The sequence below is a fragment of the Epithele typhae genome (assembly GCF_022376455.1).
Source record: "Epithele typhae strain CBS 203.58 chromosome Unknown BXZ73scaffold_133, whole genome shotgun sequence".
Taxonomy (NCBI): Eukaryota; Fungi; Basidiomycota; class Agaricomycetes; order Polyporales; family Epitheliaceae; genus Epithele; species Epithele typhae.
Genome location: NW_025954324.1, coordinates 1 through 13,482, shown reverse-complemented (window position 1 = coordinate 13,482; position 13,482 = coordinate 1). Strand labels below are relative to the sequence as shown.

Below are 13,482 nucleotides of genomic sequence, written 5' to 3'. Positions count from 1 at the left end.
TGGGTAGGCTGGGATCCTGGTCGTTGGCGTCGGGCGCAAAGAACGTGCATGGCATGTGCGCGACCGAGACCTCAGGGAGGCCGAGGAGCAGATTGAGCGTGGTCAACATCGCGCAGAGCAAAAGGACAAACACTTCGAGGGCGTGTGCATCGTGGGTGGAACTCGGCCCCGAGAGTGAAGTGCTTGGTGTGATTGCTAGCATGCGTGGGCAATAAGTGCGAGGATGGAGGATGGAGCTCGAGGGGTGTACGAACTTGTGTTCTCAGGCAGGCTGCCTCAGCTTACAGCACTTCATGAGTGGCTTGGAATTTGCATCCTGCTCGTTGAGGTGCATCTGGAGAGGAGGGCAGTTCGGATGGCAGAGGGGCGATGGTGACAGAGGTGGTAGCAAGGTGGTAGGCGGACGGGCGAGTTGAGGCGCTGGCAGATGCCAACCAGATTCTCACGCGGGCTATAGAGTATGTGACGCGCGTTGCTCTCCGAGTCGCGCTGCCGAATTCATCAACTTTGAACTCCTCCTCCTCTCGCCTCGCTGCCCCAGCCGCTCCCCTCCTCTGCTCTCTGCCTTCCTTGTCGAGACTGGACGCACACCACGTGACTACTGCTCCAAGCTGTCCGCGATTTTCCCCCTCAGTACACGAAGACCTCAAGTTCCACATTCTCACCTCCGGGCCCACCGCCCTCCCTCGCGCTCGCGCTCATCGCCGTCAGCTTCGCGCTATACGCCTCGGAGAACCTGAGCCCGGTCCTCCTCATCCCCGGGGCGACATTCCGCGCGCAGATCGACTGCACCTACACCGCCTGTGTGTCTCGTCTTCGCCGGGGGCGGATCCCGCAAGCATTTCCCACCACGTCCTCTGGTAGGAATGGGGCTCAACGGTTGGGCTTATCCTCGCCGTATCCGTGCAAGAGCCGACGAAGGCCATCTTAGGCACTCCGTACGGCACGCTTCTCCCCGTGTTCCTCTTCGACAACCGCGACCCAAAATCAAGACCTTTCGCGGTCTCGGGGCGCGTGCTCATGGACCGTGCAGCTCGCGCTCTTCTTCAGAAAAAGGTGTGCTCTCGTCGCGCTGCACAGGGGATAATGTGAAGGGTTCCTGACTACCGTGCCCGCGTGCAGGCTGCGATTACCTACTCGCTCGACTTCCCGATCGACGTTGATGTGGACATGCCCCCCGCGCTGGGCATGCCCATCGCCTCATGTCTGTCGCATCCGACAGTAGACGGATACGCCGAGCCCAAGTTGGTCTACTCCCCGCCCATCCTCCCACTTACTGCGACGCTCGGGCGTGAACCACCCTATCCTCGACGCCGTGTGCAACTCGCCCTTCCGCTAGCTCCCCGTCGGCCATTACCTCACCATCGTGCGCGACAAGCTCGAGATCTGGCCGAAGGGAAACGGGCTCGCCCGCCCGATAGCTGCGTCACGAAGATTCTTGTCACGCTCCTCGTCAAGTCCCGCACCGCCTGCGCCAACGCAGCACGGAGGGGCGCGAGGAGAAGTTTCACGGGCGCGGCGGGAAGGGCGCGAACCTGGAGTGGACCGCGCTCATCGCCGGCTGCGAGTACAAGGTGCAGCCGGTGCGTGCGGTCGCTCGCCCCACGCTCGCCTACGCCATCCACCTTAAGAGCTTCGGCACCGCGGGGATCCACCCCGACACGCTCATCACGCCGAGCGGGCAGTTCTTCTACCTGCTCTCCCCGGTGCTCAACATGTCGCGCAGGCGCAAGATCGCTTTCTACCCCACTGCCGACTACGACGTCAACCCGGGAGAGGTCGTCGCGGAATCGCTGGTGCCCGGCGTGAGTACTGTCTAGCATGAGCGTGCCGAGAAGAAGCGACATACTGACGGAAAACGTGTACCTCAAGGGCGGCGAATCGATACTGTACCAGGTGCTGAAGATGTACAAGCTCATGCCAGAGCTACACTGGACCGCGGGCAGGCATATCTGGCCTGTGGACCAGGCAGTGGAGAGGACGCACGAGAACGCGGAGCTCAAGGGACGCTGCCACCCGCCACCGAGTCCGCCTCTACGCCCACCTCCGCGTCGTCTACCGCTTCCCCGTCCGTGCCCGACCCTTTTTGGTTCCACCACGAGTACAACTGCCGCCTCCGCCTCCGTCTGTCCTCGTCCGTGCCCGACTCGCTCTTGCCGCCCCTGACGAAGTTGGGTACGGTCGCAGGCATCTTGCGGCCCTTACAACATCCCGCACGGCTCCACATGCCTCATGCCAGGCCTCCGCGCTTGATGGCCACAAGGACGAATACGTGCAGCTCCAGGTCTCATTCAGCAACTACGACTACGTGCTACCGCCTCCCTCCGCCCTCAGGTCGTGTCCCACCGCCGTGCCCCCGTCCGCGTTGACGTCCGGTGCGCCCTTGGCCCGCTTCCCGTCCCACACAGCATCAGAGAGCCCCATCAAGCGCAACCACGAGGTTGTCGGGCCTACAGACGGGGAAGGTGAGGACGGCGAGACAGACGGCGACTGTGTCTCCTCACGCCGAGCCTGCGCTAGGAGGAGCCCGTCGACCCCGTTGCGGCGGCGGCGAGCGTCGCGCACCAGCGGCCCGTCCAATGCGCAGGCGCACGCAGGAGCTGGCGCTACAGGAGGAGCTCGTGGACGAGATCGCGTGCATCGACGCCACGACACACGTGCGGGCGGCGCGCCGTGCTGCCAGCGACGAAGAGCACGAAGATCAGGACGAGATGCTCCGGCACACATTCTCGGAGAGTAAGGCGATGGCGCGAGTGGACGCCAAAGGGTCGAGGTGCCGTAACAGAGCATCTTACTTTTAACCGAACTATCTATCATATCGATTATCGTCCTGCGCTTCAGGCAGAGGGTTCGGAACGTGCTAGACAGCGGGAGCGACGCCGTGGGTGCGCATCACGTACCACCGTTACGGACCCGTCGATTGCAAAGTTGTGCAAGGCACAGTGCAAAGACTCGTAAACCGACCATCTCCACACCTTCACCACTACTGCAACTTTGCCCCTTCTTATGGAGGCCTTCCGGGGTTTTATCAACTCAAAGTTGGGACTTACCCCACTTCGGGGGCACGTAGTGGGACGGCGCGTGGCCCCGATGCGCGCCGCCGTGCCTCCACCGCGACCGCTCATGCGCGTGCGCGGGTGATTATGTCACTTGTGGCCGCCTCCTAACCAGTATAGTTTTCGGCGACGTTCTGGAGGACCCGCGGTTCACGCCTGTAGAGGAGATGTGGCGCACGGACTGCGCTGAGGTGCGCGAGCGCGAGCTCGAGCGTACACGAGCGGGCCTGGCACAGATTCCACCCTGCCTTCCGACACGCTCACCGTGTTGCGCCCGCGACGTGCAGATCGTTTGTTTTCATTCGTTTATTTGCGCATGAAGGGGCGCCGCGCGAAGGGCGGCGATGCTTGTTTTATGTAACGAAAAAGCGCTCGTCGTATGTTTCTCGAATTGAGGTACCGTACTGTGATATACTCATTCCGTCCTAACCTAGACACTCTCCTCTTCTAATCAATACATTCGGAAAACACGTTCAGAGCATGAAGAGGCTTGAATCCCGCCATGATCATCATCTGGATGAACATGTCTTTCTCGTCTCCCTTAAGCGTACGAAGCTTCCGTATCCACGACTCACTTGTGACGCCCAGCGTTCTGAGTACCTTCTCCTGCTCGTACGCCAGTCCGATCGCGCCACAGAACCGCGCCACAGCGTCGGGTTCTTCTCCAGCACTACGGCGCGTCCGCACGTCCGGCGATGCCGACCGGCTAGAGCGTCGCGCACGCGTGCGAGGGACGTTCCCGTCATCGCCCCCATCTCCTGGCGCCGTCCGTCCACGCCTGTGGGCATCGTCATCCGCATCGCGGACGACCGCCGACTGCAATGAGGAGGACTGCGCCACTGGCGAGCGCGTGTTCCGGCGGGCTGGCGGCCTCGTGGTGGAAATGAGGCGGGCGGAAGTGGTACTGGCGCTCGATACGCCTGAATCGCGGCCGCGGAGCGAGGCCATCCCTCGTCGGTGCGCAGCGACAGCCTTTTGGTGAGATTGGCCGTTGAGATGGGAGGAGAGGGTATAAATACTCTTCTCAGTTACTGCTATGGGCTTGTGGGGAGCCGTCAACGAGGTGGAGCGAGTAGCGCGGCGAAGAGTGAAGCGCACCTTTGTCTCGCAGGTTTTGCAGACGACTGCCCACCGCGGGACGTCTGCATCGCCAGTGCAGCAGACTTCTATATCGATATCGGTGTCTTTGAGTCCGTCAAAAAGTGCCTTGAGAGCGGTGGGGATTGGTTTAGTCCCTGTATGGAGGAGCATGAACGGAGGAGAACAAAGAAGCAAGGGATGCTGTTTTACCATGGTATCTGGGGAAGACGGAGGGGTTCGGTCGGGGCTTCTCTCGAGGGCTCTTCTGGCCAGCTTTGTTACTGGGTATTTTCTGTCGCCGGGTGTCTTCGTCTTCATTCCCAGATCTGTCGTTACGCGTGGGGGAGTGACCTCGAACCATGTAGTAGGTAGCGGAAGTAGGCAGAGGGTGGAGGGTACGCCAAGGAAACACGCCTTTTAACTCACTGGTCTTATCGCAGTCCTGGGCGATCTTCTGAACGTCACCGCATCGTCGGCAAGTCTGCCTATCCAACGTGGGATACTCGTGGTTGCCGCTCAGACGGAAATGGTGCGCCAGGCGGGTTCGTCGCTCCTGTCGCGATTAAACGAAATGGGAGGCAGCTAGTGGCAACAACATATCTAGAAATGCGGCGGGGGCCAAGGAGGCGTCATTTGCGATCACTTTAATCACGAATACATCTGTGCGAGTGGGCCGTGCTAGACGCATCAGCCGCACCGTCGGCGGAAGTACTATAACGTACTGTGTGAGGTCTTGTGAGCTTCGCGACGTCCCCCGCCTCTTAAGTGTTTCCCTTCACTCTTTACTAGTGTGTTATCTCTAATAAAAATATATTGATCATATGGTACTACAAAACAACGCGGAGGCAGGCGAGGTGGAGGGTCAGGATAAGGCGAACAAGGCGAAGGGCGACGTGGGCGCGGGGGAGGACGATGCGGAGGAAGCCAGCGCGGAGCAGGGCAAGGCGCAGGCGGGCAAGACAGACGCGGGTAGCGCAGATGCGGGCAACGCAGGCGAAGGTGGGCGAAGCGGAGGCAGGCGACGCGGAGCAGGTGGGCGAGCGTGGGACTGCAAGGCGGAAGCGCGCAGGCGGGCAACGTGCAGGCAGGCAACACGGAGGAGGTGGGCGACGCAGGGGCGAGCGGTACGAAGATGGGCAGCGCGAACACGGCGGCAAGCGCGGGCGGAACAGGGCAACGTGAGCGGGCGAGGAGGAGGGCGAGGAGCGAGGCGGATGAAGGGCAGTGCGGATAAGGGCGAGGCGGGCGGAGGAGCGCTGTGGAGGAGGGTGGCGCGGGCGGAGGCGGAGGAGGTGGGCGACATGCGCGGAGGAGGCGGGTGATGCGGGAAGAGGGCGGCGCAGAGGAGGGTGTCCTGAAGGGGGCGGGCAGCGCGAAGGAAGCGGCAGGTGCGGGTCGAGGAGGAGGACGAGGGGTGAGGAGGAGGGCGGCGCAGAGGCAGGCGACGTGGGCGGAGGAGAGCGGGGTGTAGGAGGAGGGCGAGGAGGGAGGAGGACGTCCTCGACCTGTTGTAGTGGTCGACGGGGGTTGAGTGGGCGTTGGGAATGCAGGAGGGCGGAGGACTCACCAAAATAGGGGCCATGGTACATCGCCGCGGTCCCCATATCCCACTCTCCAGACTGTTTATTGTGAGTGCGGCCGAGAAGGTGGGAGGAGGTCGAGAGCGGAGGCCTAGGGGGGAGGGGAGTTGAACGGTGTCACCAGATGGCACCGGGGTCCAATGGCAGACGACAGACGACTGCGTAGCCGCTATCGTCTGCCTGGACTGGGAGGCTGAAGGCGACGAGGCCCGAGCTCGGGGTGGTGGAGGAGATGTCGATAAAGGACGGTGGGAGTACTAGTGACGCGTGGCGGGCCTCACCGCTAGTTGCCGCCCACGGAGGCGCGTATCACGGATCACGGGATGCATCCGCACCCTGCCGATAGAACGGATGCTCCCGGGGGCCGGCGATTCACAACTGCTCGGGCTGCATGAGTCGGGCCCCTCCCATCCACACCAGTCCCATCCACAGTCATGCCACTACGCTTTATCGCGCCTCGATATCGAATACGCTTCAGCAGCCGTAAGCACGCGAAGGCCTCGTCCTCACGCCGGGCCTCTACCATTATCGATGAATTGTTGGCGATTTGGCTGGGATTGGCCCTTGGACTCGTTGCGCAAGTTACTACGATCGAACTTCAAAAAGATGCCTCGCAGTGTTGGAAAATGCACTCCCTGTTCGTGATACCTTTGATGGATCTCTTGCTCATATGTGGGATTGCCTTCTGTCAGTTTTTCGTTTAGTATGTGGAATAAGTCAATATCTGAAGTCCTTGCTAGATCTTCATCCACACGTTCGTCGCCCTCCCCCAGTTGATCGCCAGGCCGTGCTACAGCGCCGCGGCAAGCGACATGTCACAGTGTTCATTCTCGGCGTGGGTCCTCGGTCGATCCCGTTATGTACGCTTGCAGATCTCAGTGAGCGCTTCGTGGACTGACTAAGGTTTCGCAGTGGTGCACCCAGAATGGACGATATCGGATATCTTGTGGGCATTGCAACGTCGACATATACTTTCTGGTAGCAATCGAATACATCCTGTCGTCTACTTCGATCCCTTCAGTCACTCTCCCATCTCCGAACACACTCGTCTTGCCACTATTGGGGTGCAGAACCTTTCCACATTAAATATCCGGTTCCGAGTACGGGGCGGTGCCCCAGACCGAATGGCATCAGGTGTGTGTTTGATCTCTATCGGAATCATCTCATCAGCCCTCAATGTTGCTCTTCAGGCTCTCTTGATCCCTCATCCGACTCCGATCAGTCAACAAGCGGGCACCAGCATAAAAGGCGTTCGTATTGACCACTAATCTAATCTTTGGGCTATACTGACGTTGTAATAGGCCGCAAACCTAGATATCAACAGAAAAGAAGGCAGATATACGCAGCGAGTCATGCGGACGATTCTCAAGACAATCTATCGGGAGAAGAACCTCCAAGAAAACGCCAGAAAGACGATGTACGATGCTCCCTTCCACCCCCACTGGCAGCTACGCCGCCCGAAACTCCACTTCCGCCTACAACGACTCCCGGTCAAACTACCGGAGCAGAAAACACTGCAGATGTTGATCTGGGCCCAAATGAAGAGGATCTTGCTTTCCTACTCTCATATGTGGAACATGAATGCAGTCTATTTACTTGTGACGACGCGCTATCCTTCCTATCCCATCCATCCATGCATCTCGAGAGTGAAGCTCTCCCTCTCCATCTCCATCCGGAAATCGATCAATTTCTAGCATTGGACCCTTCCAAGGAGTGTAACAAGCGTATCCTGCGACACGACGCGTGGATCGTCGCAACACAGACTTATGTATCCGATCTGGCGGCCCGTATGCAGCCCGATATCGAACAGCACCTCATCCTCATGGAAGATGTCCTCCATCAGGAGCGAATTCGGTTGAGAAGCATCAAGGAGCAAGAGTGGTACCGCCAAAAGGGCACCGCCATGCATCGGCAGCATGGCGCCCCCTCAGTAGACACTGGTACAGACTTCATTTTATGCTACTATAGTGCGAGCACTGACTGCATATCTTCTCAGCACGTCACTTCCGTCCTCTACAGCTTACGGATCCCTTCGTGGCAGCACATCACGTCACAGCTCTCGTCCTGCATCTCATTTATCGGATTACACGACGCACCAGCCGTTTCCTTCTTGTGGCCTTGAAACACGTCCTTCTCGCCAACCTAAGGTCGCTCTCCACCTGTCAGAGCCATGAGCCGGTAGAACAGCAGCGCAGCGTGCTCAACAATCTACCAATCGACATCCGTACGATCATCGCGCGCTTCGACTTGGAGCCTACCACCGTCCCCTACGTTTGCTGTCCATCTTGCTTTGCCCTCTACTCTGGCAAGACCCAGCAGAAGTGTTCCTATCAAGAAACAAGGACAAGTGCCGCATGCGGAGCGGATTTGGTTCGTACAAAGCGCGTACAAGGACAGGAATTCTCCAAACCGATACGGCTCTACATCTACCACGACATGAAGGCATGGCTCGGTCGCCTCCTTTCTCGGAAAGGGACGGAAGACGTCTTAGACAAGACGCTCAGGCGTGCGCAAGGCGAGGCGAAGCCAATCATGTCGGATATTTGGGACGCCCCTGTCTTTCGGAAGCTCAAAATGGACGACGGCAGTCTCTTCGTGAACGCTCCCCCCACGGAAGGTCGTTACATTTTTGGTCTGGCTATCGATGGCTTCAACCCTTTCCACAACAAGACGGCGAAGCAAGTGGTAACAGTAACTGGGATCTACATGTACTGTCTCAATTTCCCACCTCATCAACGCTATCTTCCGGAGAATATGTTTCTTGTGGGCGTCATACCTGGACCTACGAAGCCTTCCGTCGATCAAATCAACCACGCCCTTCAACCAGTGGTCGACGACTTGCTTGTTTTCTGGCGCACTGGAGTCTTCTATTCCCGCACATTCAACTATTCGTCCGGACGGCTTGCTCGTTGTGCCTTGGTGCCTGTGGTTTGTGACCTGCTCGCCGCACGACAGGTATCGGGCTTCGGAGCTCACAACGCCAAGTACTTCTGCAGCATCTGTAAGCTTCTTCACCAGGACCGCAACAACATCGATTTCAGGAACTGGCCGATGCGTTCTCGCGAAGAACATCGCGAAGCCGCTTTGGCCTGGCGCGACAAGAGTAGCAAGAGCCAAAGGAAGAGGGCATTCCGGGAGAATAGCGTCCGATATTCTGTGTTGCTAGAGCTTCCTTACTGGGATCCTATTCTCTACACGGTCGTCGACTCCATGCACAACCACTATCTTGGCTTACTACAATTCCATGTTCGAGATCTGTGGGGAATGGCTGCGGACGGCGACGACGGTCAGCCCGAAGAAGAAGTTCCTCTCGATCTGGAGGACATTCGCAACGCGGAATTTCAGCTTACGAAGGGCTCGAAAACGTCACTCAAGAAGTGCAGCCAACCTATATTGTTGTATTTGTGCTCAGTTCGCAAAATTGTGCCAGAAAACAAAGCTACGAAGAGGAGCATGGTCGATGCACTTATGGATTGGGTGAGTGGTGTTCTGTACTGTAGAGGTTCTCGTGTTCACCACAAATATTTGCCATGAATTGAACGTCGGACTCGCACAGCGCGAAAGTAACCAGCCATCCGTGGGTAGTACTGAATGCAATGCCGACGGAACGCATAGCAGCGCAGCCCCACAGAATCTTCGCGACAGCGTCGAGCTTCTTAAGAAGGCACTTCGGGACAGAAAAGCATCCTCGAGTATAAGCAGAAACTTCGCCGCGGGGGCGCTACAAGCATTGTGCCGTGAGCTTGGGATCAGCCCGGGTGGTAACAAGAAAGATGACGCTATCAACGCCCTGATTTCGTGGGTAGAGGTTGGTCCTTGTACCCGTCTATATGTACTGTACACATGCTGAACAGGGCCCTTCAGGAACGACGTCAAAGTAAGGGCAATTTCGCTCCAGATGGCCCGAGCTTCTGGCAGGTGTGTCACTTCAACATACACTGTACGTGTCATCAGCAAGTTCTCACTTGAAAAAACAACCACAGCACACTGCCGGTCCCAGTTCCGCACCATCTTCATCGAGTACATCTACTCCACGCGCGTCCGAGCCACCGCACAACGAAGACCCAGTACGTGCGTTTTACCGGGGTGCCACATCCCCCGCAATGCAACCATTGGACTCTCCTAGCCCACAAGCCACACCAAGGGTAAGATCGAGGTCTTCTTTGTAAATGTCTCCGTATTCATAAACGCTCGCATTCCCCCCCCCAGTCGCCAATGTCGGAAGATGACATCGTGCCCGAGATGATTGCTGATTCAACCTCCCAAGCTCAGGTACTATTAGTTTATTCTCCATGGAATGCGCTCCGATACTCATGCGGGTTCTATTTTGCCAGCTCACAGACCGAATTCGATCAGGAGAACGTCAATCAGTAGTAGTCCTCGGAAGACATCTTCTTCAAAAGGTTCATGAAGCGATGCCGAAAACTCTGCTGCCCTCTTGGATGAATCCTGTTCCAGCGAATGTAGGCATGAAAGCGAGAGGCAAGCTCAGCGCCGATCAATGGCACACATTCTGTGTCGTAAATCTACCGGTTGTTCTCATCCCACTTTGGCACGGTCAAGACGAACGAGAGCGCGGCATGCTGAACAACTTCATGGATCTAGTGACCATGATCGTCATTGGAGGTCTTCTAGAGATGTCGGAAGATAAAGCGAGTCTGTACGAGGAAGTTGCATCACGGTATCTCAAGAAGGCTCTCGAGCTCTACGACTTCACCGTCACCCCCAACCAGCACAACTCTTTGCACATTCCAGTCTTCTTCCGCCTTTTCGGTCCCCTCCACTCTATCCGAACGTTTTTCTCCGAACGTGAAAATTTCAAGCTCCAACGCCGCAATACAAATTCCAAGTTCGGTAGGTGTATACATGTTGCTGCGTGATGTTAGAACACTAATGTAACGGGTTAGGCGAGCTTGAAATCACATACGTGAACCAGAGCTGCCGAGAAGCCAACCTTCGTGTACTGGCTGCCGATGAGCGGATTCGCGAAGATGTCGCAGAGATCGTGCAAGCATTTGAACGTGACGCAACCGAGGATCGTCGGGGGACCAGATTGCGGGAAGCAAATGCTCTTGGTATCGGCCTCGTCCCGCATAATCAACACAAGCCCCGAGAACCTGCCGCTCTAGACGACCACTGTTTTGAGGCGCTCGTCAAGTTCTTCAATACGAATACCCATGGCCAGCGATACGCATCATACAACGATGGCCCTATGGAAGACGATCACGTCATTCTGCTATTCAACAGCGCCGTTCCCTGTGACGGCGTGTACGCACACGGAGTCACGTTCCGCAGCTTTTCGAAGTCTCAGAAAGACTGCAACGTGTTGTTTCGCTCAAAAACTGCGCAACAAGGCATCCTCGCGGGTCGTATCAATCACGTGTTCAAATACGCTACCTCCAGCGAACCTGAAGAATGCACGTATCTGTTCGTGACGCCCCTGCTGGAACTCACCACGGCCGACGCAGAGCACGATCCGTTCAGGAGTTACCCTTTGGTTGGAGGGCAACTCTATTACGGCGAGTATGCTGAACCGATCATTATTGCGGCCGACCAACTGGTGTCGCACTTTGCACGAACGCCTATCGAGATAGCAAACATCGAGAAATCATGTATCCACGTATTACCGTTGGACAAGGTAAACAGTGCTCGTATAATACTCGCCAAGAAATGGATTTGACGGTCCCCAGCTCCTTAGATTGATGCCCATAGATGAAGAGGAAAGGGACGTGGCGTCGGAAGACCAGGGCATTGATGAGGACGATGAGGATGAGGACATCTTTGATTTGTAATCTCCTTTGCGTACGTTTACATCAAACGGTATACGACGTCGCGCAATGAGCCAATGACTGGCCTACTAGGAGGTCTGACGATGACACGATTGCTCGCCCCCAAATCGTCCACCGCAATGCCGGCGTTCTCCTCCTGCACCTTTGATCCCGGGCATGATAAGCAGCTTGTCGCATCCACCCAGCTTCTCTGCACTCGCGTTCAGACGGTAGTACAACGTTCCGTGCGCTTCAGCTGCGCGCTTCCGCTACATAATGCGATACAGCTTCGTGGGCGGCTGCTTTGCTCTCATTCCTGCCACCATGGTGGTGGTCCGCCTTTCGCCCTCAGCCACGCATGACACACAAAATTCCCCCAGACGACGCCCCGGGAGCGACGGCGGACACCTGGTGTCCAGTCCTGACCTCTCACCGGAGCTTAGAGCGCAGACGGTACGGCGGCTACGCACGACCTGAGAGTTCCTCGAGCTAGGGGAGCGACGGCGGACACCTGGTGTCCAGTCCTGACCTCTCAGCGGTGCTCGGAGCGCAGACGGTACGGCGGCTTCGCACGACCTGAGAGTTCCTCGAGCCAAGGGCTCCCGCCATGAGCGGAGCCCCCGGACCACGGCGGTGAGAGGTTGCTCTGGCGGCCTCTTTGCCACATGCCGTTTGGGCTGCATCAAGACCACAAGACCACGAGACCGGGGTGGGAGACGGCGACGGACGACGGACGACGGACGACGGATGACGGGTGAAGGCAGAGGCTGAGAGTCGGTCGACAGACAGGTGCGTCGTGCTTTCGACGATCCGCGAGCGAGCATTGACGGGAGACCAGGCCCTAAGACCCCTGCCGACTGCTCGACCCACTTGACTTGAAACGGACGCGTCCACCGCTCGCCCGCCCTTTATCTGCTCGTGCGCTCTCAACGCGCTCAAGATTTCTCCCGCCTGCCGTCGGTCTCAACGACGCTGGCCTCGCGACGCCGTCGTATGCCCACCGCTGCCCCTGTACGTTTGCTCTTATTTATCGCCGGCTTCGTCCCTCTCACACCCGATTGTCCACGATCGTCCGAACCCTGGCTCCACGAATTATAGGGCCTCACGAAATCCCATGAACGCGGGGAATGGCCACATCCCAGCCAACGGAGGTCGCTAGTCTCGGTCGTCGAAGTCGAGATTTAAGGCGAAGTAGTAAGTGCGAGTTGGTCCTTGCCCAAAGTCTGCGCTAATCGGCTTTTACGGTGGCCCTGCCTCTGTCGTCTACAACGAGGGTGGCCACCGTGCAGGAGAGGACGAGCGCGATAGCCCTCAGGAAGACAATGTGTCTATTCTCTCCTCACCATCGGACCGTGTTGGACCATCACGCTCCATGTCGCAGACCCACAACAACAGCAGGTACCCCTCTGCCTACGCCCCGCCCCCAAGTCACTGCCCCGCCCCTCGAGTCCCCCGTCACTTCAGGCCGAGCGTTCACGGACGGCCGCGCTCCCGATGGCCCGCGTCGTCCCTCCGGCACCATCCTGACGATGGCGACATGCGCGGCCTGCTCCACGACGTCGACGCGCGCCGGTAGACCCCGTCCGTCGTCATACGGGCTGCCCACCTCCTCCCCGATTCAGCGAACCTGCCCGTTCTCCGCCTCAATCCCACCTCCAAATCAGCCCCACCCATTCTCCATGCACGTCAACGGCGGAAAATGCTATTCTGGGGCGAAGGCAACCCAACGTAATCCCCGTTCCCTCCCAAGTGCCACTGGTCGCGCTCCCCTACCGATACTGCTGCCACCCGATTGGAACAAAACGCACAGGGTGGCTCTTCGTCAGCGGGCGGCATCACTACCGGGGGCCGCGTCGCATCGACTGTGCTCTGACCGCTCTCCACTACTACCCGAACGGCGCCGCGTACATTCGCAATAGTGTAGGCACCCACAGCCTCTCCACAGTCACCGCCGACGAAGCCACCAGCACCTCGCTGACGCTGAATTGGCCTCCTCGT

At 58.0% G+C, this 13,482-nt stretch overlaps 2 protein-coding genes across 2 annotated transcripts; both read left to right on the top strand.

The window, feature by feature from the left end:
• Positions 1-866: 866 nt before the first annotated feature.
• Positions 867-4,038, top strand: BXZ73DRAFT_93365 (uncharacterized protein; the record flags this gene model as incomplete). The annotated part of the gene is made up of 6 exons (XM_048026651.1): positions 867-897; positions 932-1,056; positions 1,123-1,457; positions 1,484-1,805; positions 1,873-2,026; positions 3,788-4,038. 6 exons carry the CDS (start codon positions 867-869, stop codon positions 4,036-4,038), a joined length of 1,218 nt encoding a protein of 405 aa, XP_047871432.1.
• Positions 4,039-8,545: 4,507 nt separating this feature from the next.
• On the top strand, positions 8,546-11,360 carry BXZ73DRAFT_34095 (uncharacterized protein; the record flags this gene model as incomplete). The annotated part of the gene is made up of 5 exons (XM_048017840.1): positions 8,546-9,207; positions 9,332-9,514; positions 9,675-9,802; positions 10,073-10,570; positions 10,624-11,360. Coding segments are annotated over 5 exons (2,208 nt in total), but the record flags the coding sequence as incomplete, so codon positions are not given.
• Positions 11,361-13,482: the final 2,122 nt, after the last annotated feature.